Source organism: Phoenix dactylifera, chromosome 7 (assembly GCF_051530095.1).
Source record: "Phoenix dactylifera cultivar Ajwa chromosome 7, Ajwa_hap1_PhDact_Kaust_v1.1, whole genome shotgun sequence".
Lineage (NCBI taxonomy): Eukaryota > Viridiplantae > Streptophyta > Magnoliopsida > Arecales > Arecaceae > Phoenix > Phoenix dactylifera.
Genome location: NC_143196.1, coordinates 9,894,516 through 9,921,403, shown reverse-complemented (window position 1 = coordinate 9,921,403; position 26,888 = coordinate 9,894,516). Strand labels below are relative to the sequence as shown.

General features: G+C 38.5%; 1 protein-coding gene across 1 annotated transcript; it reads left to right on the top strand.

Annotated features, from left to right (window-relative positions):
• Window positions 1-26,501, top strand: LOC103715743 (vacuole membrane protein KMS1-like). The gene is made up of 8 exons (XM_088701207.2): window positions 1-415; window positions 8,621-8,832; window positions 9,186-9,264; window positions 10,551-10,856; window positions 18,118-18,275; window positions 25,026-25,142; window positions 25,495-25,680; window positions 25,855-26,501. Exons 1-8 carry the CDS (start codon window positions 352-354, stop codon window positions 26,032-26,034), a joined length of 1,302 nt encoding a protein of 433 aa, XP_088557333.2. The 5' UTR covers window positions 1-351; the 3' UTR covers window positions 26,035-26,501.
• The last annotated feature ends 387 nt before the right edge of the window (window positions 26,502-26,888 follow it).

Here is a 26,888-nt window from a genome sequence, read left to right as displayed (position 1 = left end):
ATCCAACAATTTTGGGATAATAGGTAAGGGGCGGGCGTCACGCTTTCTTATGCGGCATAGCTACCCGTGCACGAAATTTTATACATGTCTTGCCACCTCTGCTCTCCTTATCGCGCGTGTAAGTCTTCTCTTTTCTGCTTCGAAAGCGATTGAAGCTCTTCAACACGTGCGTCGGTGAAATTTTGAGCGATCTGAGTTCCAGAAAAAAACCTAGAAAAACCACTCCTCCTCCGTCTTCGGCCCGATCGATCTCCGTCCTTGTTCCCCTGACCGAAGTTCTATCCAATCCCAATCCGCTGGGAATCAGTAAAATTTCTAGGGTTCGCGGCTCCTCCGCCGTAGCCGGTGAAGATGGGTTCCGGGCAAGCGGCGGCGAATCCTCAATCATCAGAAGACTTGAAGACATCGATCTCAGGTGAGCGGCTCTGTTTTCTCGTCTAAAGCCATTTACAAGAGTTTCGGAATCTACTTTCCCTTGCTCGTTTTGTTCCTTTCTCTCTGAAAGCAAACCCTTTGCTATTAATTTTCTTTTACTAGATCCTTGTGCGATTTTATATTTGATATCTTGAGATATAACAATCACGACATGGAAGAATTAGCTCACAAATTGATTGCCTGTTTGTTAGATCTCGTATTTTGGCAATTCAATTATATAAGTAGCTAGTTTGGTATTAGTCTGTTGCTGCGATTTGGTACTGCTAATATGTTTGGTCTCTTCTTGGATTGAAGAATTCCTCTCTAAACGCCTCCAAATTTAGTTGTGGATGATGGATCCAAATTTTGGCCTTATAATAACTCTTTCAAAAATATCCAATTGATTTTTTTGGATTGGGTGCGTAAAGTTATTATTGTTCTGGGTAAAAAGGAGTGCACGTTATACAGAGTGGTAAAGATAGAGGATACCAAAGTACATGCATACATATGCTGTGTTGCAGGGAAGCGGAAATTGCCTAGGGATAACTCTGATATAGTAACATTTTTGTCCATCTGTTGATCTGATGCATGCTTGTGCTTTTTATCCGACATTTCAAGGATGCGACATTAAGAGCTGAGATTATAACATCTCTTGTACAGGCCTCTACTTAGTTGAACTAGTCTGGTAGGACCATGACCTTTTATTCATCAAAACTGCAAGAATCAGTTATCTTGGAGAATATCTCAGGGGTATTCTAGTGACAATTCTTCGCCTATGCTCTCATCACCACCACATGTTTGCATCAGATATAAGAAGCCAGAGCCTTGGAACCAAAAAAGCAATAGTTTTCATACTATTCTACGTGGATATTCATTCCAGTGGAAGGCTTTATCCATGTACTATATTTAGGAAGATGCTAGGGCTAGTATATGTAGGCTTGTGAAGTTAGTTAATGTATCATTAATCTGCACTGATTTCCTTCTAGTTCTCTGATTATTCCAAAGAAGATCAATGTTCATAAATGTCCTTAGCCCCTGCACAATGCTTATAAATGTCCTTTGCTCCTTTCCAAATTTGGTTAGATAGACAAACTTTGTTCTCAATTTAAAAATGAACATAAATTAACTAGAGAGTTTCCCCTCCCTGTACTAGGAGCTACTGTTAGCACTTGCAATAATATAACTATGGAGAAACATCTTTATTGCTTGAATTAGTTCAATTTTTTGCTTATTTTTTGTATATTCTTTTTTCCCCAAAACAACTGAGCCTTTAGCTAGGAGTTTGTTCGTTTGAAATGTGCATCCGAGCAAGGAAGGATTATGAAGAGTGAGGAGCAAAAGTGTCAATTACTAACTGGTGTACCCCATGGTATTCTTTTCAATGTTCTGTTTGTACTTGGGGAGGGGCCTTGATAATTTAAGGGTTGGCAAGAACATGGGCTGGTGCGTAGGTAGTTTATTGTTGCCAACACAAGGGCAATGGCTTATATTGAATATAACATAAGAATAATATTAAATTAAGGATGTTGCCTTGGGTGCCCGCCTAGGCCCCTGCCTTGATTTTTTGTATCAAATCTGAATATGGAGGATGAGATTGATTTGTAAATTTATAGTATCTGAGTTATTGTTTTTCATGGATTTACTACATCACAGCTAATGTTTTCCTTTTAAGGATTATTCCTATTTCTTAAGATTTCTCCGAATGATTAAAAAAGATAATCCATAAAAGGCACCTCATATCTATGCTGGATCAAGGTACTAGCCAATTTTGTATGGATTTGACCTTTATGAGGTTGTCTTTGTTATTATCTACCAGAATCATATGCCCCAAGAAATTTAAACCATTAAACATGTACTTCTTGAGGTTCCCATATAACTTGCTGTGCCTCATGGTATATATGTACTAATTGCTTCAAATGTATCAAATGATTTTCACTAGTATTGTAGACAAGCACATCAAATTACATGACTATTTTTTCATATAAGTTCATAGGACTTGGTTCCTCACACTCATGGAGGTGCTAGGCACATTAAACGAAATGGAATGACTAACCATTCATTTTGACCCTCAAGTTCTGAATGTGGTCTTTAACTCATCTTGATTATCTCCTAAGTCATAATTTTATGATATCCACTTTTGCGGCAATCACCACATACTATATCCAGTTCATATTCTAGCCCAGGTATTGAAAATGCTTGATAACAATTTTGTTGATGGTGCTATTATAAATGCACATTGCCCATCTCCTAGCTTTTTTTGGAAGTCAGGATTTTAGAGATGGCATGTTGAATTGTACATTGACTAGTATATCCTATTTGCAATAGGAATAGAATCTTACAGAGCAAATTCATACTCAGGGTTTATATGATAATTTAGAAGATGTGTCAGTTTCTGTGTATAACTCGAGAGACAAGATATATAGTGCTGCATGCCTTTGAGAGGAGGTAGGCAAATAGCTATTGTAGCAGTCCGTAATTCCCTTAAGTAGTGATCACATCTTAGGAACAATGAAAGGTCTTTGACATCTTCTTTAACAAGGGTCAAGAAACTAAACATTTTTCTCTGAAAGAACATTTAAACGAGGCTTGGCATGGTAAAACAATATCCATGTCATACCCATTGCAGTATCTGCTAGGGTCTTGGGTTCACCTTTTGGCTTAAATGGTCCTGATTGTGAGCAAGGTTTATTCATATCTCAATCTTGACATATTGTGGATAGTCTTGCAATCATAATTCCAAGGTATAACAACATGTACTCAATCAGAGAAAAAATATGTTGATGGAATGATTGTTTAGATGAACAAAAAATTGCAGAGTCCTTTGAGATGTCGCATGAGTTTGTTGACTCCAAACTGCCAAAATTATGATCATGTAAAATATCAAGGTATACAATAATTAATATTGTAATTCCTATTATATTAAAGGCAGCTCTTAACACATCAAAACCAATAGATATTTCAATTCAATGATTAGATACTAATAGAAATACTAAAGGAAAACTGGAATAAAATAGTACTGAACATAAATAGAATGATGTAAAGAGCAAAATTAGTATACATAAAAGGAGAAAAAGAAAGAGGAGAGAATTATGGGAGATAAGTGAGAGGATATTGCCAGCTCACGGCCTTCTTTTTTTCATAAAATTTTCCAGTGTACAAGAGCTTTCAATGTCCAAAAGCAGGCCACGTATAAAACTTATTAATTCCTCCATCATTTCTTATCTAATTAGGATTCAATTACATCAATAAACAAAATCAAATAAAGTTCCCTTAACTAACCAATTAATGGTTACTTACTGAGACTCTTATTCAGTCCTTATACCATAGCAAACACTATTCATGCTACAGTTACATGCTTAACTTCAAGACTATTCCGAAAACACCATTCTAAAATAAAAGTCAGAAGCTAATCAATAAGTGAAAATCTGGGGTTGTTGGATAATATCTGCTTGTGAACTGTTTAATGGTTGTTCATTGCAGCTGGATGGGGCCCTAAGATGCCTTGATTGTTGTGAAACCTCATGATCTCAACTCTTAAATGGTCCAAACAGAAATCTGAGCACTTTCGGGGCCAATTATTGTAGCCATGGCGTCCTCCCTAGAATATTAGTAGTTGATCTTCAATGATTGCTGCATCAATATCCCCACTTTTGCATACTTGACTCTGTCAAGTTGGGTTAGGAATCTAAGAAACCACTCCACCTAAGCTAAGATGTTGCACAATAAAAAAAAGCCCAGCCACCCTCTTTAACTTCATTGATTAATGGTCTTTGGTAGGTATATATATTATGGTGAGGCCTCTATGCTAAAGGGAATATGTATTCACATGGCCATTATTTTGTATCTTCTTATTAAAAAGCCACAGTTTCCCAAGAAGAATGTGACATGCTCTAACTGGCAGCAAATCAAATTGCATGGTGTCCACGAGCCTACTTATCAAATAAGTGACCGAACACCTCTCACAAACCTTGAGATTAGTGTTGTTAACCCATGCTATCTTGTAAGGATTGGGGTATAGCTCAGCTTTCAGCACCAACTTATGAATGTCTTCAGAGAGGACATTAGTACAGCTCCTAGAGTCAATCACCATGGTGCATAGCTGTCCATTGTATGCTGCTCTTATCAAGAAAATATTGCTCGGCCTCCAATCTTCTCAGTCATCTTCTTGATGTGTAGAGAAAAGAGGTCGGACAATGACATCATGATGTAATTCATCTTCATTGTTGGCACTCTCTTCGACATCACTTTCTTTAGTTTCGAGGTAGACAACCTCTTTGGCCTTTTGCTCAATGCTAGCATTAGCAATCACATGGGCCTTATTAGCAAATATCACTAGTTGATCAGGGCATTGTGCAGAGAAGTGGCCATATCCTTTGCATGTCAAGTATTGAATTTAGTCTTATATTTGAAACTTGTGCCCAATATTGTAAAGATTTGGGGTGGCATTCTAGGTTAGTTAGATACAAGTGATCAAAAATTTGTCAACCCAAACCCTTTTGTTTATTAAGCAGGTCAAAATACTAGATCCAAACCTGAACATTTTAATAAATAGGTAATCTAACTTGAGCTACAACGGGTTGAATAAGTTAAACGGGCTAAACACGTTAAGCATTGCCACAACTTGTTAAGATCGGATTAGATCATAAATTATAGAGGGGGTAGGGTTGGATGGGATTGTGGATTGGATCATGGATAGTAAGCTTTCAGATTTTTCTGAAAAATATGAAATAAAAAAATATAAAAAAGGGAATAAGCAATATGAGAATTGTCATCTAAAATGTTATTATTGAGGTTTTAAATATCATAGGACGAGACCATTACGGTTTTTTCAGGGAACAGGATGCCTTGTGTCTTGACACTTGGGATGAGGGATATCCTGTCCTTTCCCTATCCATTTCCTGATTCATCTCATCTTGACACTCGGGACAGTGGGACAAATCCAACTGGTATTTAAAACCTTGATTATTGTACATAATTAAACTTTAGGTTCTAAAGTCTCTTATTTCAGTTGGTGTGGTGGCCAAAAGCCAAAGGTCGTGGGTTTGAATCCCACCAGGTCTACAAAATCTGGAGCACCTCTATCAGAAAGGGTAGAAATTACTTATGTCACTAAAAAATAATTATTAATTAACTTACTTATGTTATCCTAACAATCCTTGGATTGATCTTGATTCAGCTTATGACTTTATTTGGAAAAAAAACTCAAGTTTCTAATGTTATCTTTTCCACAAACAGATCCATTCCTTGATGTCGACTTTTATCTCATGTGCTTGCCTCGTCCAGTTAATGAGATTGATCAGGAACTTAGGATTGGTTTATGGTTTGGATGGATGAGGAATAATGAAAGCTAGTTGGTTTCCAGGACTGGGTGATGATGAGAATTCATTAGTTTGTATGGCTGTTTGAATAAACTTTGAGATAGGATATTTGTTAGAGGTAAATGTTGCTGGATCAGTTGAAAAATAGATTATCTAGAGAGTTAGTTATGATAGGGATAAGGTGGAGGGACGTTAGAGAGTCCTAGCGATGTCGAACTTCATGAGTTCTGCCATCAGATTTTCTCAGAAAACAAAAAAGGTGTTCCACAATCAGATTTGGGTGCCTATTACCTCCTCATGCGAAGATAGGGATGCCTATCTTGTTTTGTTGTGCAAATAGCATCCAAAAGGCTGTTTGAAGGGATGGGATGATTCACGATTTTGGATTGCGCGATCCAACATTGGATTGTCCAATCCAAATCCATTGATTCGATCTGGATCGATTCCATGCATTTTGATCTAGATTGTATGATCTGAATTGTGGATCAGATGATCTTAACAACATTGCTTGTGCCTGCCTCACTCTGTGCACTCGATGTGCATGTTGGTGTTGCGAGCGGCTATATAGGCTATCAATGTCATTGACGGACTCAATTCTGTTGTTGGAGTTCAGATTTGAAAATATTGGAGAGGATGTCTTCAAGGCTGATCACTTCTTTGTTTCTTCCTCGATCTGATAAGCAACTTGCACAACATCTGCTAATGTGTAAAGTGTACTGTTAGCTGACCAAAGGAGGTTTGGGGTCCCCACCCTTTGAAATTTAGATTGAGTTACCAAGCTATAGAGCTTGGAAGTATACTCTTCAATTGTTAAATTCCCTTGCATGAAATGCATGAACTGTAACCAGAGCCACTGCTTGTTGTTAGGAGACACGAATCATGAGTCATGGGCTCATGGCTGCCTTCATATTATCCCAAGTACAGATGGTGGTATGGTGAAATTTTTGATGTTTGGTCTACTAAATCCATGTCTCCTTCAGCTTTGCTTCAATAAATATCCTTCATTTTCGCTTCAGTAAATAAAAGTAGATGCTCCTCAGCAAGCTGTTACCACTCGAAGTAGCTTTCAAGGGCATGGGTCCAATCTAACAGGACATGTGGATTGTGTCCAGCACAAAAGTTAACCAGTGCAAGTTTTGCACCATAATCAACTTCAACAAGTTGTTGATCGTCATGCATATGAACATACATTTTTGGAGGGAATGTCTAGATATTAATCTGTGCAAGTTGAGGAACAGAAGAAGTGGATTCTATTTTGATATGTCTTTCAGCTCTATAGTTCTGATTTTGAAGAAACAAAGGTGCCAAGTTTTGTTTTGCTTATCAAAGTTTTGATAGAAACCATCTCTTTAAGATGAAAAAAATCTTTTCTTTGGTGCCTCCATAGTCTTGGGTGAAAGCCTCAAGCCTATTGTTTAATTCAACATTTGAGAGCATAGTGGGGAAAAGAGAGAAGAGGTCAAAGAAAGAAAGGGAAGGATGGTGAAGGAGTAGGAAGTTTGGCTTCGTTACCAAACTGATGTAGGATCAAACAGGTATGACCTATATATACTATTGTGAGAATGCCCCATTAAAAGGGTTCAATAAGGTTTATATGTAAATTAGTTATTTGCTGTCCAAGATCTGAGAACATAACAGCAAAAAACTATGATTAGTTTTCTAGGCAAATGAAGGATCAAATGACTCTGCACTAGGGCTTTATGTGTGAAGAAGGATAGAAGAAATCAAAGTCTACGGCTTTGAGGCTTAATTGAAGAGATTGCTATAAGCTTATAATCAAATTTCAGCAATTAGTTGACGTAGATTTAAACAGGCAACATAATTTCCAGTCTGAACAATCAAAGAACAGGGAAATTAATACTAAAATCCCTATTGATATTAAAGGAAGATCTTAATACATCAAAACCAACAGGTATTTCAAATCAGTGTTCAAATACTAAGAAAAATATCAAAGGAAAACTGGAATCTGATATTCTAGGCAATAATATCAGTGAACAGAAACAGAATATGATATAGTGGGCGGAATTAGTAGAGAAAGGAAAAGAGAATAAGAAATTGGAGAGAAATATGGGAGAAAGGTGAGGGGAAACAGCTGGCTTGCAGCCTCTGTTCGTTATAAAATTTTCCAGTTTACAAGTCTTAGATGTCCAAAACCAGGCCACATATAAGGCCGGTTGTTTCCTGTAGCTTTCCTAATTTGAGTCTAATTACAACGTAATTACATCAGGAAATAAAATTTAATAACATCCTCTTATCTATCCAAATAATGGTTGATTATTATAATTTGATTATGTGCGAGTTCCTTTCTAGTCTTGTTTCAGAGAAGACAGCCTTAGGGCAGAGCATCTAATAAAGTGTGGATGGTATCCTTACCAAGTTTCTTCGTAATATTCATGATTTGTATCTCAATTGGGCTCATCAGAGCAAGACTGACTAGCATTTGATTGCTCTGCATTAGGGCTCGACGTTGATACTTGACAAGCCCAATTTTTTCCTCATCACATCTATTTCCAATCGCTTTGTAATCTAGTAACTGAACTTTTGAAGCCTAAACTGACAAATTTGACTCATGAAACACATCTTCTACATAAACTTCGAAGATAAGTGGTAAATATTGTTGGCACAATAAAATGGTGCTTCTGCAATAAATTTTATCATCACGTGTCACGATAAGTATGTTTGAGTCATTTAGAGCATTGAGTAAATTACTAGCTCATACCTAAGTTGATATCAGCTCCATGAACATGATAGTACATTATCATAATAGCCCTTATTTTTAAACTTAAAAAGACTCCTCTCATTCATGGTGCATATTCAAACACTAGATACAGGAAGTTCATATGTTTCTCTGGATATTTCTTAACTTTATTACATGTTTGCTTTTGCAGAACTTCGTGAGAAGCATCGAATGGATCTAGAAAATCTGACATTGACAACCCAGCCCTTAAAGACATTACAGCTTTTTATTTTTGCTACTATGCAATATCTTAGGCAATCACTTCTATATATTATGGCAAAAAGTGTTTGGATTATGATCTTCATTGTCCTGGTAGCAGCACTTGGGATTCTACTTGTGACTGTTGACGGGCCTCATGAAAAGGTATTTATCCTTTCAATTACTATATCCTTTTGTGGCAGATTTTTTTATAGAGTTCTTTCATAAACACATCATTGTTTCATTTTTGGATCATGTCCGCTCTTAAGTCTATATATTTTGTGAATGACTTTTTTCACGCTTAATGGTGGATGTTTTGGTTGAAACCAGAAATATTCTATGGATAACATGTTATAACTGGGACAGATGGTAAATGTCTTGTCAGTTGGAATTGTAGTCAAGGTGTTCTGAAGTGATATCAAGCTATTGCTTATTTCACTTGAGCTTGCCAACTTCTAATGTTTTCCAAGTAAATTCGTAAATCAACTTGTTGATTTTGTTCGATGCCATGCTTGCAGCACATTCAGGAGTTCCTTTCCTATTCCAGATTTGTATTGTGGTGGGTGGCTCTTGGGGTGGCGTCATCAATTGGGTTGGGTAAGTTTAATTTCCATTTTGAAGTCTGCTGAAGTGAACTTCTCAACCTATTCTAAGCAATAATTTCTGCAATTTCTATGGGCATTATTTTCCAACTACTTACTCCTTAAGAACATCATTTATGTTCTTCTGGCTTCGTGGTATGTCAACTTAATTACTTTATTTTCAGGTAGTTTTTTTATCTTTTCTCCTTTTATATTGGTGCTGCAAACATTACATAACATTCATTCACAAGTTATTCAGTTAATCTGGAAGGTGAATATACGCCTGGGATTATCACATAACCAACCAAACCAACATAGCTTGTTGACATTCATAAATATTCTTATGATTAAGCTATTTATGGTCAAGCAGAAGACTAAAATCCTGGTTTTATGTCTCTATAGTTCATTACCTTCCTTTTGTCTAACGTGAGGTAAAAATATTTCATTTTCATATTCATGTTGCTGTTTACAGGATTAATTGATGAACGCATAGATTCTCCCTAATTCTATGCCAGATGAATGTGAAACAAATAGCCTGCTATATGTTGCAAAATGATTTATGAGCATGTGGCTCTATTATCAAGAAGGCTAATATAACATTTACATCAATCTGGAAGAGATAAATGGACTTCAAAATTTCAATTAATGAGGTATAAAAAGGGTGCGCACCTATATAACTGTAATAGACATATATGGATTTTTGTGGGATTTATAAATTCAAACCCAGAAATTGCTAATGGTCATCAATTATTGTTATGGTAATTGTAGGCATTTTTCACCAATGCTTATAGGTTCCATAATTTGTCATTTATTCACTTAAATTCTTCAAAACTCACATACTTGTAACTTTATTTTGTATTAGTATTTGTATTTATGATATAATAATTTTGTTTGTCTATTTACTATTTACTATTTATTTATCTAGTCAATCCTTGTGTTTTACTTGATGCTCTCTCTCTCTCTCTCTCTCTCTCTCTCTCTCTGTGACTATCTATATTCTACAAGTGTAAACATGCTGATATGTTGAAGTAGCATGATAGAAATTTTAGATAGGACTTAATTTTGAAATAAGTTAAATAGAGTTATCAGATTCCTCTAAATATATATCATGTTCGTATATTAGTTTACTGTATCTATATTTGTTCCTAGATATCTATCTTTTTAAATTGGAAATCTCACTGGACTTGCATATATATATATATATATATATATATGTATGTATGTATATGTATGTATGCATGTATCTTTGTGTGTGTGTAATTATCCACTTAATGCCAATCAGCTTATATTGCTTTGATACAGGATCTGGCTTGCACACATTTGTTCTGTATTTGGGGCCTCATATTGCTTTTTTTACCATAAAAGCAATGAAGTGTGGTCGAGTTGATCTGAAGACTGCTCCATATGATACCATACAGTTGAAAAGTGGACCTTCATGGCTTGAAAAAGATTGTTCAGAGTTTGGACCTTCATTATATCATTCACTACCTGGTTCACTAGTCAGGGTTCCTATCAGCAGCATACTCCCTCAGGTTCAGCTAGAGGCCTTTCTCTGGGGCCTGGGAACTGCACTTGGAGAGCTTCCTCCTTATTTTATCTCAAGAGCAGGTACATTTCCTTGTTATATTGGCTTTTGCACATTGTAATTTCAAATTTCAAGCAGCATGTGTCCCCCCATGGCATTTCATCCGCAATAACAATAACTGTCATAACCATGACACATCCTTAATGAGACCTTTATTATTTTCTCTCATTTATTTTCTTTTATCAAGGATTTGATAGCATGATCAAATGCTTTCTCAGAACTTCCATCCATATTGCCTTTCCCGTTTTCTAATTTGAAGTAGTTTGATCCAAGGTTCGCCGTCTCAGTACCGAACTCCATATTGGTGCCACACTAGCACAATATCGGTACGGTACAGTACGATATTTTTTTGCATACCGAATATCGGTACGCCATCCGTACCGGATACCAGTATCGATTCGGTACGGTACAATACGTCCTGTACTGTCTGATTTAGGTCGGTACGACATACCTTGGTTTGACCCTATCTTTCTTTCTTTCTTTTCTTTTCTCTCTTTTTTTTAAATGTTTAGAACATACCACGTTATCCTTTGGTTGGTATCAAGGATTGCCGAACCGGACTGACTGCTCGGTTCGGGCCAAATCGAGCCGGCCGAGTCTCTGACTGGGTCGGTTTGCTTATAAAAAACGATTCTGGCATAGGGGCCAGAACCACAGTAACACCAGCCAGACCCGACCAATACTAGACAGAACTGGACGGAACCGGGCGATTCCGTTCGGTTCGACCATGACCGGTTCGCACCAAGTTGGAGCTATTTTGGGCCTTTGCCCAAAGCCACAACGCCTGCTGTGGCCTGAGCGTCCAGCTTTAAAAGCCGAACGACACTGAAAGGGAAGGCCGAAGAAGGCCTTCCCAAAATTTAGGCCCTGCTCTCTTACCAAAAAATCCACAAATAATATTGATTTAGACTATCAGAAGGAAGAGCTAAAGCTAATTAAGGTGTGCTTTCTTTTTTTATCTTCCTTTTTTTAAGAACTTTGAAAAAATAACTCAAAAATTATAAAATAAGAGATTATGCCAAATTTTTTAGTTTGGGCTTGATTTTTGTAGATGTTGTAGATCTATGGATGATGTATATGCTGACATTTTTTTTTAAATTTTTAGATTATATATAATTTTTATAAATTGTAAATATATTTTTGAATTATAAAAAGATATTTTTCTAAAAATAAAAAGTAAAAAAAATTATAACATTAGAAATGTAGTTACGGGCATGCAAGCTACTCTATATAAAAATTTGGTATTCACTCATTTAAGTTTGGATGCGATCATGTACATAATAGCCTAGGTCTAGATTCGGAAAAAAATGACAAATAAGTAATAATTCATGCATGCCCAAGGTAGAAGTTTTTTTTAATTTATGATAAAAAATAAGAAAAAATAGGGTTATGTATTAGATAAATTAGATGTATTTTTTGAGATAAAAAATATCGTTCTCGTATTAATAATTTGCTAATTTTAAATAATTGATAAATTGGTGTACTTGATCAACTCGATGTAGGAATAGAACCGTTAAGAAAAAAATAACTCAGAGCGTGATATTGGCTGCAAGCATGGGCGAATGCTCTCGGGCCGGTATTAGTGGTAGTGCAACTGGTGCAACTAGCAGTTCAGGGAAAGAGGGGTAACCAGGTTGAAGCGACACTTAGCTGGTAATCATTCCGATGTAGCTATGTGCCCCAAATGCCCACACTAGGTTCGGCAGCTGATGAAGAACCTTGCTGATTTCAAAGAAGCGAAGGAGAGGGCTGCTAGAAAGAAAGCAGAGGTGGAACGCTGAGGGCAAAGCCACCTTCCTATCACTCCAGGGAGTCAGAGGATGTGTTCGCTTGAGATGATGATGAGACACATTCAAGCTGCCATGCAAGCGAGCCTGGATGATTAGTAGCAGCAGGAGGTGGCCAGACATAGGGCTTAATTTGGGCCCTCGTTCTACGAGTCGAGCTTCGATTCTACGAGCAGCAGGGCATATTTAAAGTTCAAGAGGACCTCCTCAGTAAGGAAGGGCGTCAGCAGAGGTGATGACCGGATTGCATCTATGCTGGAGGTTTTTGGTAGCAAAAAGAAGTCATTCAGAGAGATTCCATCAGAAGTAGTAATCCAAGATTTAGATTCACATGCCTTCTCCAGCAAAGATTCGAAGCAGCAGAGGGTTGACTCAATGCTGAAGAAGGATAAGAAGAAGGATATGTGGCAAGCTATTAGATTCTGGTTCCACTTTAGCGATATCCCAGCGAATGTAGTAGACAATACGTACTATTGGTCTGCCATTTCCGTCGTAGACGCTGCCGGTCCCGGTGTAGATCCTTTAGGCCCGAAGGATATTTACGGTAAGCTTTTTGACAGCAATAAGGAGCTAGAAAATGGATTGCCTCCTACAAGAGCAAGTGACCCACATATGGACTGATTGTGATGTGTGATGGTTGGAGCGGTCCTACCAGATAGAGCATCAACTTTTTGACATACTATGATACGAAGATTTTTATCTACAAGTTGGTTGATGTTTCGGATCAGGTGCACGACTCCACGTACAACCTCAAACTTATGGAGGAGGTGATTGATTAGGTAGGAAAAGAGAACATCGTGTAGGTCGTCACTAATAATAGGTCACAACATAAGGCCACTAGGGGGATCTTGATGGAGCGGCGATCACATTTTCTGGACCCCATGTGCTGCACATTGTATTAACCTCATATTGATGGACATTGCGAAGGTCTATAGAGTGCATCATACGGTGGACACAACCCAGAGCATCACCAGGTATTTATAACCATAGTTGGGTCCTTTCACTAATGAGGAGGGTTGCAGAGGAGAGATTTTTAGGCCAGGAGTCATACGCTTTGCTGCCAACTACGTTGATAGCCTTCTTGAGAAAAAAAAAGTCCTATATTAGATGTTTGTCAATCCGGAGTGGCAAAAAAGTAGATATGTCCGGTATGACACTAAAGAGAGCAAGGTCGAAGACTTGGTGATGTGATAGATATTCTGGCAGCGGGCCACTGTGATAGTGAAGACTATCAAACCATTATATAAAGTGCTTCGGATCGTAAATAACGAGAGGTATCCTCAGATGGGCTTCCTGTATCACATAATGGAGAGGGTAAAGGCTCAGATCAACGAGGTAGATACAACCTATGCCCAGGAGTACATTGACATCATTGAGTGGCAGTGAGACTGCTAATTTGTAGGAACTTACATCTAGCAGGTAAGCAAGAATATTGAAAATTAGAATGCTCCTGTACTTATATAATTTTACTTAGACGATCTCTATGTGCAGCATACTATCTGAACCTCCGGTTCCAATATAACATAGCTGGAATTGGTATGGATGACAAACTTCTGGCAGCTCTACGTAATATCATTTACAAGATCGAGCCTGATCTAGAAGTCGCATCCCTATGTCTAGAAGAGGTAACTTAACTTTAGTGGCATATGCAAGGTACGCGGAACCGACCAAACCGACGTACCTGTGAAGACTGGTACCGGGTCGGTACCGATTGGAACCGGTACCGAATCGATTCCGCTTTTTAAAAAAAAACGCGCGGACGCGCGCGCGTCCATGTTTGGCCACAGAGAGCCCGCCAGGGGAACCGCGCGCGAGCGCGGGGAATCGCGCACATGCGATTCTCTGCGCGTGGTCCGCTGTTCGCACCTCGTGGAACGCGCGCAGGCGCGAGTCGGGGACGCGTTTCCTCACTCGCGCCTGCGCCCCCGCGCGCGGGCGCGCTGCCCTGCGCGCGGGCCTCCTTTTTTTTGCGCCTGGGCCTCCTTTTTTTTCCCTTCTGTTCTTCTCGACCCTTCTCCTCTCCTTTCTTCCCCTCTCTTCTCTTCTCCTTTCTTTTCCCCTTCTCTTGCTAGCAAAGAAGGGGCCAGAATCGCACTGGAGAATGGGCGATTCTCGTCGGCCCGAGGGAGGAGGTCGACTTCTTCTTCTCTCTCTTCTTCCTCTTCTTTCTTTCTCTTTCTTCCTCTTCTTTCCTCTTCTTCCTCTTCTTCCCCGGTGCCAGATTATGGCTTGTACCGGTGCAAATCGGACCGGTTTGTACCGGTACTAGGCTTGAACCGGTGCGAACTGCACTGGTTCGCACCGGTACTGGCAAGGAGCTGTTTGGTTCCATCCCCTTTAGGGTCGGAACCGAATTTTATGGTTGTACCGTATCGGTGCTGGCCGGCACTGGTACGGTACAGGCTGAACCGGGTCGGCAAACCTTGGGCATATGTAAGTTAACCGGTATCTCTATTATTAATATAGTACAACATAGTTTTTTTGCACAGACCAAATTATTTAGAGAGGGCAGCAACAGTTTTGGACAGTAGGCAACTGTCGTAAGACAACTATGAGTACAGATATGTTACTAACTTATATTTATTTTAAATCAATCTTTTTATAGCTAAATGGTGGATTCATTTTGGGCTCTCTACGAAAAATCTTAAGCGGCTAGCATCCGGATTCTTTTCTAGACGGTCTCCTCGAGTGCCTATGAGCGCAATCGGTCCACCTTCACCCTTATCCACAGCAAGCAGAGGAATCGTTTGATACAGAAGTGCCTCAACGATCTTTTATATGTCCACTATAATCTGAGGTTGAAGCTAAAGTGCATTCAAGAGGAAATGAAGCTCAAGTATGCAGATCCGATCCATAATGCTTTTGTTGATGATGATGATCCAATGATTGGACGGCTTGTGGGTCAGCAGGAGGAGTTGGAACTTGATGAGCTTGGATCGCCTCCACGATCGGTCAGGTTCGTAGCCAGTGAGGCTAGGGTCGATGCAGGGCAATGGGCTGAGTGCAATATTCCCTGCCTGGTTATAGCTGATTAGCCACAGCCGCAGGGGAGCCAGCCACCAAGAACTGATTTTCTAACTTATAAATTTTCAATTTTTTTTTCTACGGCCGCGTCCCCTGTTTCTTTAAAAACTGGGACATGGCCTCGGCCTCCACCCCCCTCCTTGGGGCCCTTTGCAGGCGTCTGCGGCCGCTCCTCCCTCTCCCCTGCTCGCTTTTTCTTTTTCTTCTCCTTCTCCGACTCTATCTAGTTTTCTCTCTCGGTATAGGCCCGGCATGGCCCGTACCGACTCGTACCGTCGGACAACCGGTACAGTGCCTAGTACTGGCACAGTAGATCTTGAAGAAAAGTGTTGGAAGTCTGCGTCAATACATGGTGTGGACCGTACCAAACCAACAATGTACCGATGCAGCTTCCATTACCAATTTTGTGAACCTTATGTAGAGGGCTCACAATTTGTTGACATATGTTCCAAACATTAGTTTATCTTACTCAACTCCACAAGATAGGGCTCATATTGACGGGATAGGGCTTGTTGGTTGGTCAGTTGGCATCGGAGATCGCACTCTTGGTACAATTTTACTAAGTTAAAATGAGAAATAGTGTCAGCAACATTTTGATTTAGATAATATTGTTGTTCTCATGTGTAAGGATAACCAAAGTCAAAAAGTTACGGGACTAAAGTAGATATTCTTTTATTAAGTGATGGCAATGGTGCTTAAGGAATTATATGCATAATATTTAGGAAAACTGTTATGGAGTACGAGATTGTTTAGCATCCATGTATTATTGTTTGCTATATGGAGGAGTTTCACAATAGATAGATAATATAAGTTCATTGGCATCAAGAACTTTTTATTGAACACTGCTGGGGGCTTTGATATGCAAGCTTTTTAACTACAAGTGCTACAAGTGCACAGGTGCTTCAACATGGAAAATGGAAAAATTATTTGGAAAGGTATCATTTCTACAGGACATTTCGCTTGGTATGCTTGATTGCATCTGCACCTCAGGCACAGCAGTAAATGAAATGTCATTTGGGGGACCATTCAAAAACTGGTTTTTGGGGCTACAAAATGTACTCATGCTCATCTAGAATTTATTAGTCTAAAGAAAAAATATAAATACATCCATTTTTCTTTGCTTCCTTAATTCATAATTTTACCTTAGATGATATATAGAGCAGGGATTTAAATGCTTCAGGCTTGGAGCACGAAAACCACTGACCATGCATCCTACTGTGTCATGCCAAATAATAATAATAATGGTGATAAATGATAATGATGATGGTGATGGTGAAGGTGATAAATGAATGTCTAAACAAGCCTTGTTAGCTTGGTTCTAACCGGCTTGCCTATCATCTGGTACCAACCAAGTGCCAGTTGCCAGTACAGTCCAGCATGGTACCTGCGGGTTGACATGGACACTCACAATCTGATACTTGAAACCATGGATGCCGAATCGGTGCGTACGGGCCGGTATGAATTGGTCCGGCCAGCTACCGGTACGCCGGAGCTGTGGAAATTGGTACAGGCTGGTTCTGTGTCGGAGACGAAGAAGACGAAGAGAAGGAGAGAGTGCGGGGAAGAGAGGGAGGGAGGAGACCTGTGGCCGCTATCGGAGAGCCGCGGAGGGGCGGCAAAGGCCGGGGTGGGGACGGGGGAACTCGCGGGGGTGCGGCGGAGGCCGCGGTCCCCGCCCCTTGCCAGGCTCCGCCGCCCCTCCACGGCTTTCCGATGTCAACCACAGATCTCCTCCCTCCCTCTCTTTCCCACGCTCTCTCTCGTTCTCTTCTTCTTCCCCGGCTCCGGCGGGGAAGGACTGGCCGGTTTGTACTGCCCGGTTCCGGTACGAACCGGAATTGTACCGGTCCGGTTGGCGACTGGTACATCTACCGGATCCGGTATGGCGGACCTTGCTTGAAACCATGATAAACAGACATGGATTTTTTAAAAAAACTATGAACTTTCTTGGTCTATACAGGGTTTAGGGAGTTAGGAGACAAATCTTTCTGTTGACATCATTTAGAGGCTACAAGAATTGTGTAAGAGGAGTAAACAAGGTTGTAGAATAGGAGTATCTCAGGGTCACATGTACTTTGTCCCCAACTTGCAAACTTTTCGATCTTGTGGTTTAATTATACTAAAGGCCTTTAGGGAAGCCAAGTTGAAATCTGCATTCAAACAAGACACCTCAACAGTAGGATGATTTAGTTGCTCAAAATCCCTGCACATGCACATGCAAGGATAGGTTATACAAGTAGCGTGGAACTGAATCTCTGATCCCATACATCATTTTCCTTTCTATTGTAGCATTAATATCCTTCTTTGATCAATTATTGCACTGTAATTGTATATTCATTTCGCATAGATTCTGTGACATGAATCATTAATGATTCAGATGACATTTAGCATGACTAGCTTTCTCAGTTCAAGTTTCCGCTAATCATTTTACATTTAAACTTGGTTTATATACTAACCCAGAAATGCATTGCAGCTCGCTTGTCAGGAAGTAAAGTGGATGCTATGGATGAATTGGATGCTTCTTCTTCAAAGGACGATAGATTTATATCAGCTTCCCTGAAACAAATAAAACAGTGGCTCCTTTCACACTCACAGCATCTTAACTTTTTTACAATATTAATACTTGCTTCGGTTAGTCTTCTTTCTTCCATGTTCATTCTCTGTGGTGTAACATAAATGCCTCTAACAGATCAAGGTTAAAGTCGATCACTTTGTAACTTAACATCAAGGATAGCAAAATTTCTGCAATGCTGCCTGTTTAACTTCCAGATAGTTTAAAAGTAGAACTTATATGAATAGAGAGGTGTTTCTAGGGTAATTATGTGATCAAGAGACACCTTAGTGACTTACTAGAGAAACTAACAGAACAGCAGTAAGTTTTATGATGCTTTATGACTTGGAATGTTGGGCAGTAAAGCCAGAAAAATTAAATGTAACTGAAATAAGAATGTTGAAATGGATGTATGGTGAAAATAATAATATTAGACTGAGAAATAAGTATATTATAGGAGCTTAGGACTTGCACAAATTGAGGGTAAAGTAATGGAGAATTGATTCAGATGCTATGGGCATGTTTAACAAAGATTTAGGGGTGGGACTCTAGTAAGAAGGTATGCTTTAATCTTTGTTGAAGGATGCAAAAAGAGGAGGGGAATATCAAAGATGACATAGAATGAAGTTGTGAAAAGGATATGGAAAAGCTTGAATCAACATTGGTGGTAGCCCTAGATAGGAATGCTTGGTAAACGATGATACATAAAGCTGAACCACAATAGTTGAAGCAAGGCTTGATGGTTATGGTTGTTGTTATTAGCTTATCATAGCAATACTACTGTAAGAGAAAGTGATTTCATGATTTGTTTGATCTTCTTATTTTTCATCTTTTTAGCTTGTTATCATGTCTTAATCAGGATTAATTGTTGGCTGTTCTCTGTTTTGCTAGTTCTGTGCTAACTCTGTTATATGGCTTAATCAGGATTAATTGTTGGCTGTCCTCTATTTTGCTAGTTGTGTGTGCTAGCTCTGTTATGAGTTCTCACTTTTCTTTTTCCCTTTTCAACACAAATGAGTATTTTTTTGTTGTTCGAGTCCTTTTGCTCAGATTGAGAAGTATGCTTGCTTTCTAGTTGTCTGACCATGTATGATTTCTGTTATAGGGTTCTTTAACAATGAGTTTGCTGCCCTATGATTTGGCATTGATTTCCTAGTGTATATATAGTTGAAAAGAAAAAGGCGTTAATTACTAATTTTGTACATAGAAGTAAAATATCTAGACAACAAAGAGTTTAAAGGTCATTTGGAACATCTAGAGCATGAAGAATTCTTTGACTGGGATCTAAGTGCTCATAAGTTCTTTGAACAACTTCTTAGCAAAAAGAAAATTCAGTTAATGGGAATCAAGCTTGACGGTCATGCTTGTGGTGGAAGAGTCCAGCACGAGAGGGAAGCAAGCATAAGGAAGAAGACATAATCCTAGGTCAAACTGATGGAGCCAAAATGGAAGTTCAGTCAAACGACTATCAACTTGTTGGAATTTTCTCTCCCTAGAATCCTAACATTATGAAGTTATAACATAATCTGCGTCAGCCTTCTCTCTTAAAACGTTGAAAAGGAGAACATTATTGAGAAAGGTGTATGCAGTGATAGTGTTCCGCCTAAGGTTTGCTGAACAGGCCCGTACCAGCCGGTTTAGTCTGTACCGTACTGGTACCACCCGTAACCGATACGGTACAACCTTTGAAAACGGTTCACACCGGTAGGAAAGAAGAGAAAAAAAAGAGGAAGAAGAAGAGGAAAAAGAAGAAGAGAAGAAGAGTACCGGTTCGTAGTTCGCACCTAACCTCGGGCCGACCCCCTCCCGAGCACCCCGACGACGGCGACGAGGATCACCCCCCTCCTAGTCAGTTCCTTACTTCCTTCCTCGCGGGAGAAGGGGGAAAGAGAGGAGAAGAGAGAAGAAAGGCTAGAAGGAGAGAAGGCTCGAGAAAGAGGAAGAGAAAAAGAAAAAAAGAAAAGAAAAAAAAGTCCGCGTGCGGTACCCCGCGCTCGCGTGCAGTTCCCCGCCCTGGGAACCGCGTCTGTGTGATTCCCCGTGCGGGGCAGTGCGCCCACGTGGGATGCCCCGGATGGGCCATTTAAGGCCACAGAGTGGCGTTAAATGCGACAATTAATGCCACTCTGTGGCATTTAACGCAGACGTCCGCGCGCGCGTCCGCATGTTGGCTTTTTTTTTTCTTTCTTGGCCGCGCGTCCGCTCCGTGGATTTTCCTTGGCCGGTTCGGCACCGGTACATCGACATGGTCGGTACAGCGGATCTTGGTTCCACCAAATGTACTTTTTAGATGCTGCTCCTTTTAGCCAATTTAGTTATTTTCCATTCAAGTGTTTGTTTTAGATTACTAATCTGTATGTCTTAATGGCTAGGATAGAGAAGTGAGGTCTCAATGGAAGTCATTTATCTTAATGTTCCTCATCGAGATGCAAAAGAATGTTTGCTTTTTGTTAAGATATTAAAGCAGAAATATGAGAAGAGTTAAACAAGGTAAAAACTAGAAGTGACGCTAATATAATTCAGAATTAGCTTAGGTCTAACTTGATTATTCTGGATTTTTTTGGTTTTATTTTCAGTTAATTTTCTGTGTCGTTGAGTATATGGATTTTTTTATCTATTGTAGGGGAGATAATAGGTATTTTTCTATATTTTTGTAGTTTCTGTCTTCAATTTGTGGTTATGTTTGCAGGTTTTTGAATCCTAATATGAATAGGATTGGTGTCTGCAAATTATACTTTAAACCAAGGTTCACTTCGGAGAGGTTTAAGTCATTATAATTTTGCTTTCAATTGATTTTGATTGTTTTCTGTTTTGGGTCTTATAAAGATACTTACTTTGCTATTTTGAGGTAGTTTGATCGTGTCCTATTTTTATAAACCGAAAGGAGTGGCTTATTTGTTTTCTTCTCATTTCTTTCTTGGAGAATAAATCTAGAGGTCTTCTAATTAACTGAATTGTATTTGGTAAGTCTTATTATGCATTTAGCAATAAAATGTGGAGAGCAGATGGTGTAAGATCAGTTTGGTGTTGAAAAAGAAATACTCCTTTTCTAGTTTTCCTCTCTCCCTCGTCTTATTTACTTTGGTTTTTAGATTTTCCTGATCAGGAACAAAAACCACCTCAGGAACATATATTTGTTCCTTCACAGGATTTTTCTGCAATAATCCGAATAAATTTCAAAATTTTTAACATTATGTCCAATTTAAAATATTTTTACAATCGTACAAATATTTATATTTCATCAATCTTATTGTCTTTTTACCCAATGAAGGGTTAGTATACTTGGATGGTAGCAACATTGACAAAGTGGAATGGAAGAAAAATTTAATATCTCATGTTTTAAGGGTTAAAGAGATGATGCAAACATCAATAATTTATAGAAGTATTAAAGTAATCATTATGCAGTCCTCTTAGTTTAGACTCCTGTTGCCTATATTCAATGTGATAAAATGGGGATCTAGGGTCAATTAGATTGAAGGGTCAATCCAAATTGGAAGTAATCCATTTTCAACAATCTTCCATGATGCATTTCTCTTATGATTTAGAAATTCTATTTCGTTGGCCTTGGTTAAATATGGGAAGTTTATTGGTTGAAAATTGATTGAAAAGTTGCATATCCTTTTGGCGGATAATCAAAATGAAATGTAAAAAAGTAGATAATAGCGATCTTCCAGATGATGTAAGATAACTAAAATCCACGAAACCATCATATTACAATAAAAGAGAGGAGCACAGCATTGGTACATTACGATTAATCCTCTTAGGAGTAACTTTTAGATCACTTAGATTCAATCATGCTTCCAGTTACAAGAATATGAGATAGTCACAATACTCACAACAAGAAAAAGGCCTATGTATGAGAGACAGGACTAGATAAAGGAACCTTGCGAAGCCCATCCTTAATACTGTTTTGGTGAAGCTTTGCACTTTCACTCAGATGTGGCAACAAGGATGCCCCCTTGTGTCCCACCTCTAAGAACAAAATAAGGAGATGAAGAAAGTGAGAGGAGAGGAGACACTAGAAAAATAGAATTTCAGGAAATTTAGCTATTATATAATAGTTTATAACTAATAATATTAATTTCTTGATTTCATCGCGCCTGGCAATTTTCAAGTGAGCTTTCTGACCTGATATTTGATTATTTGAATTCTTGTTCTGGCCTGCCCTAATGGGCTAGAAATGCATGCCTAGGCTCACCCAAAAGACTAGGTTGGACAGCCCATGCCTAGTTGCAGTGATGTTCCAGCAGAGAGGAGACACTAGAAAAATAGAATTTCAGGAAATTTGGCTATTAAATAATAGTTTATTGCTGGATTTCATCGGGATTCACAATTTTCAAGGGAGCTTGAATTGACTTGATATTTGATTGTTTTTAAAATCTCATTCTGGCCTGGCCTAACGCGCTAGAAATGCAAGTCCAGGCCCCCACCCAAAAACCAAGTTGGACAGCCCATGCCTAGGTGAGTGATGTTCCTACTATGCTTGGTTTGTTTTCTTTGCATCTTCTAATCATTGTAATCTGCTGAGATTATGTTGATCAAAGAGCTTTACAAGCTTGTTTAGTAAAGTCTAATTGAAATTCAGGAGTTCAGATCTCCTTTATATTCTTCCAATATAGGTGTTTATTATACGAGACCATGAGACCTCAACTTTTTGTGGATAATTTCCATAGTTATAAAAAAAAATTGGAGTGTTCTGACAATTATATCTTGTTGCATGTTGGAATCAACTTTGTGGCCCTACTGCAGATTGAGCACCATTCATCCATGAAAATGTGCTAGTCTTTTGACCATAGATATGACCACATGAAGCATTTCTTTTTGGAAAAAAAATGTCAATGCATTTGTAGGAGCCTTCCAAACTAAATCACATGGTTAATATAAAATTACAAAGAATATGGGAATTCAAACCTAGAGTTCCATCTCGAGCTATCGTTCATTATCTGTTTTCTTCAAGAATAATAAAATAATAACTTGATGACGAGGCCCCAATCAATTTATGTACCTTCATTCGGTCATTTTGTGATTTAAGTTCATAAGCCCAATTGTTTTTCTTTTCTCATGGTTACACCTACAAACTACTTCAAGTCAATATTGCTACATTTATGATCTAAATTAATAAATTTTTATGAATGATGAGAACTTTTGGAATAAGAATCACAACTTAAATGGAGTCACCTTTGTTTTAGAAGCATCCTATTTTCAAATCTGGTCTTACATCTGAAACTTGCTTCCCTTCCTCATGTTGGACACATGCAAGAACTCTCAGTTCTTTTAGCTATTGTTATTGTAAATTTATCATAAGCAATATTTTCCCATACTATCCATTTGTTTCTGGGAAAATGGTTGAGTGGAGCATCAAGCAAGTAGTTTGTTGAAGTGTATTATTTTCAGTACTGTTTGGTGCAAGTAATCTTAGGCATATCACTTATTCCTAGAATTTCTGCTTTCCCTCCTCGTACCTTTTAAAACTTATTACAACGTGATGCTCAAGAGAAGCTATATAAAACCTACATATTTTCGTGGAAACTTGTAGCATGTCTTTTCACAATTCAAATCCGAAATCACATGGATTAAATAAAAGACACTAACCTGTTTCATTCAAGTAATGAGCCAACATCAAATGCCCACCAAAAAGGAACTTAAGAAATTCCAAACTTATTATAGAGAATATTTGAAAGTATATATAAATCCATTCATCCTTACAGAATCTTCATACTTAGAATATGCCTTGTCTGTATCCATTATGAAGCTACAAATTCATGGTTTTTTGATCTACAGGCTCAATATTTTATAGGAATATCAACATTTCTGGTGAGTTTGTCATATGAGATTAATGTCCACCATAATCACAAGAGAAATAGAGGATAGAAAGTCAGGAAGTACAATGACAGTGCAGAGCACTGAAGTTACTCTTATGTCACCCAGCCTCCTTGATTAAGATGTACCTACAACTATTATGAATCCAAGAGGTTTAAATTGCTAATGTCCACTGGAAAATTATTATTATTATCTTTTGATTTCTGAAGTAATAAGAAAACAGCAAAATTAGTTAATTTATACCTGAGAAACTATGGGCACTGTGAGACGGAAATGAAAGTGTTGATGAAATCAGATTTTGCAAACAACAAATGTACATTAGAAATTTTTTTAATCTTGGACAATTGATCACAATATGATTTTCTAAAAGTATAGCCCCTTAAGTTGCATGCTTTAATTGAATCTATATCTCGAACATACCTGTAATCAAGGCTGGAGGTTTAATGCCTAAATATGAAAATTAAAGAATGTATTGAATTCCCTTTTGTGAATTGATAGTAGTCATTCTCTACATGATGGATTCATGTCGTGACAGTAGGTGGGTCCTACTGGTGCTGTCCCATTCTGACGAGAAAATGGTACCGGAGACTGGTGCATGGTATTAGTATTCTTGAACATGGATATCCATCCTAACCAATTGGTATTGGTTAGGATGGATCGAGATGGTTGCATATCAAACTTAGGATAGCCTGATGTGTTGAGACAATTTTTTTTTTATTCTTGTTAATGATCGTTTCGGCCTACCTCACTCCATCCTTAGCTGTCTCGGAACCACACCGACCTAGGATTAAACCTAGGAAGCCTCGGTATCCAGAGTTAAACCGTTGCCGAGCATTGGCTGGACAAAATGTAACATATCATGTTGTTTTTCTATTGTGGAAGAGTTAGTGGCTTGATAACATTCATGAACATATCATGAAGTTTTCAATTATTTCGTTTCTTATATAATTAATTGTTTCCCGATTTGTTGCCTTAAATGCCATGATCAACATGCTGGTGCTATATTATAGGTACCAAACCCACTATTTGATCTTGCTGGTATTATGTGTGGACAATTTGGAGTCCCGTTTTGGAGGTTCTTTCTTGCAACCTTTACTGGAAAGGCAATAATTAAGACTCACATACAGGTGACTTGGTTCTCCATTATTTTCAGTTCTGTTGTATTCCCGTGTGGATATTGCTACTTCTGCAAGTTGTGTAGGTGCTCTCCTATCTCTTGGGTATTGTTATTATGCTGCCTTAGTTGCTGGCAACATGAAAAACATGAATAATATGTAATATGCTGCTTTAGTTGCTGGCAACTTGAAAAACAAAATTACTAAAAGGAGAGTTCTAACTCCTGAGAACTAGATGGTGTATGATTGAATTCTTACTTAGCATTGGCCAGGAGTACTGGATATATTTTTTTGCTCCTGTATGTAACTGTTCTTTAAGCCTCTGTCTTGCTAATGGCATAATCCTTTTTCTGTGTTGTTGCAGACAACTTTTATTATTGCTATGTGCAATAATCAACTTTTGGAATTGGTGGAAAATGAGTTAATTTGGGTGCTTGGTCTCATTCCTGGCTTGTCTTCTGTGCTGCCTAACATAGTTGCAAAATTGCACATGATTCAGGGCAAGTATTTATCACCTCCAGTTCCTTCCCCAGCTATGTCAGATAAAATGGTAGGCCACCTCAAGACTCTGCTCATCGTTTTTTCGAACTCATTCATCTTGACAAGAACCCTTGGTTTCATGAGTGCATTCTTTTCTTGTCCAAGTAGTGTACTTTGCACATGAATTTCCATTTTTCTGTTGTAATAGCATTATTTAACTTTGAATTTGTCTCTTCTTCTTCAGGCAAAGCGGTGGAACCTATCCTTTACTTTGATCTGGAATACTCTGATATGGCTTATGCTCATCAACTTCTTTGTTAAGATAGTGACAGCCACGGCACAGGCATATCTCAAGAAACAGCAAGACTTAGAATTGACTGAGAATCTGTGGGCATCAAAGTCCAAAACAGAGTCAAGCATGTGATTATTCGTTGCTGTTTCCTTCCTAGTTGAGAAACTTTGGATTGAAGCAATTAGCTTCAGTTGCTAGTTGCTTGTCCTCAAAAGCTGAATTGTCTACAGGAATTCCCCCATATTGTGTATAGTGAGCAGACGGGAACTGAAAATGATTGTTATGGTGGAGGCAGGTTCTATTTGTTCTCTTGCCTAAGGGAAGAATGTTGTGCAGTCCCGTAGTTACTGTTGGAACAGGTGAACCTAGTTCTTCAAAGAAATTCTCAACTTATTGTTGAATTGATTTAAAGAAATTATTAAGATTTATTTAATTTGTGGCTCACCTACTATTCAGACAGCCCCAGTTATTCTCTGTAACGTCCGTAATAAAAAAATGATTAAAGAGGGAAATACATGTAACATATTTTTCCTATGTTGAAAAATCAGAATATATGTAGTTTCAGGACTGTTGTCCTGGAAGAGAAATGTTACTGTGAAGAGATCTCCTGAGCATGTGATTTCTTATTGTTATTTAGAGTTTGCTGATGTTTGCTGTTTCCTTTGATTTGTCATTGAGCTGTATAACAAATCTCTCTGGTGGAATCCTTCTCTTAGCATGTGCATGAGTCTGGAAATTCAATAAGCTAAATCTGCTAATTTGGCCAGGCCCTTCTTTTTGTTACATGTCCCATGCACTTTTCGTAGGCCACAAAATATTTAAAAATGCTGATCTCTGCATCATCCAAGCTACTTTCTCATCTCACCTCAAGATTAACCATGATGCCTTGAGCCACTTGACCATTCATGATGCTCCACGTCGGCTATTGTGGGTAGAACTGCTAACAATATGTCTTCTGGGGAGACTATAAAGGTTATAGTAATCAT

What these genes read in the sequence shown, in the direction of transcription:
- LOC103715743 (XM_088701207.2), top strand. Translation starts at nt 352, where the DNA reads ATGGGTTCCGGGCAAGCGGCGGCGAATCCTCAATCATCAGAAGACTTG. An exon ending in TTGACGGGCCTCATGAAAAG is followed by an intron (nt 8,833 to 9,185) that starts GTATTTATCCTT and finishes CCATGCTTGCAG; the next exon opens with CACATTCAGGAGTTCCTTTC. An exon ending in TTATTTTATCTCAAGAGCAG is followed by an intron (nt 10,857 to 18,117) that starts GTACATTTCCTT and finishes AATGCATTGCAG; the next exon opens with CTCGCTTGTCAGGAAGTAAA.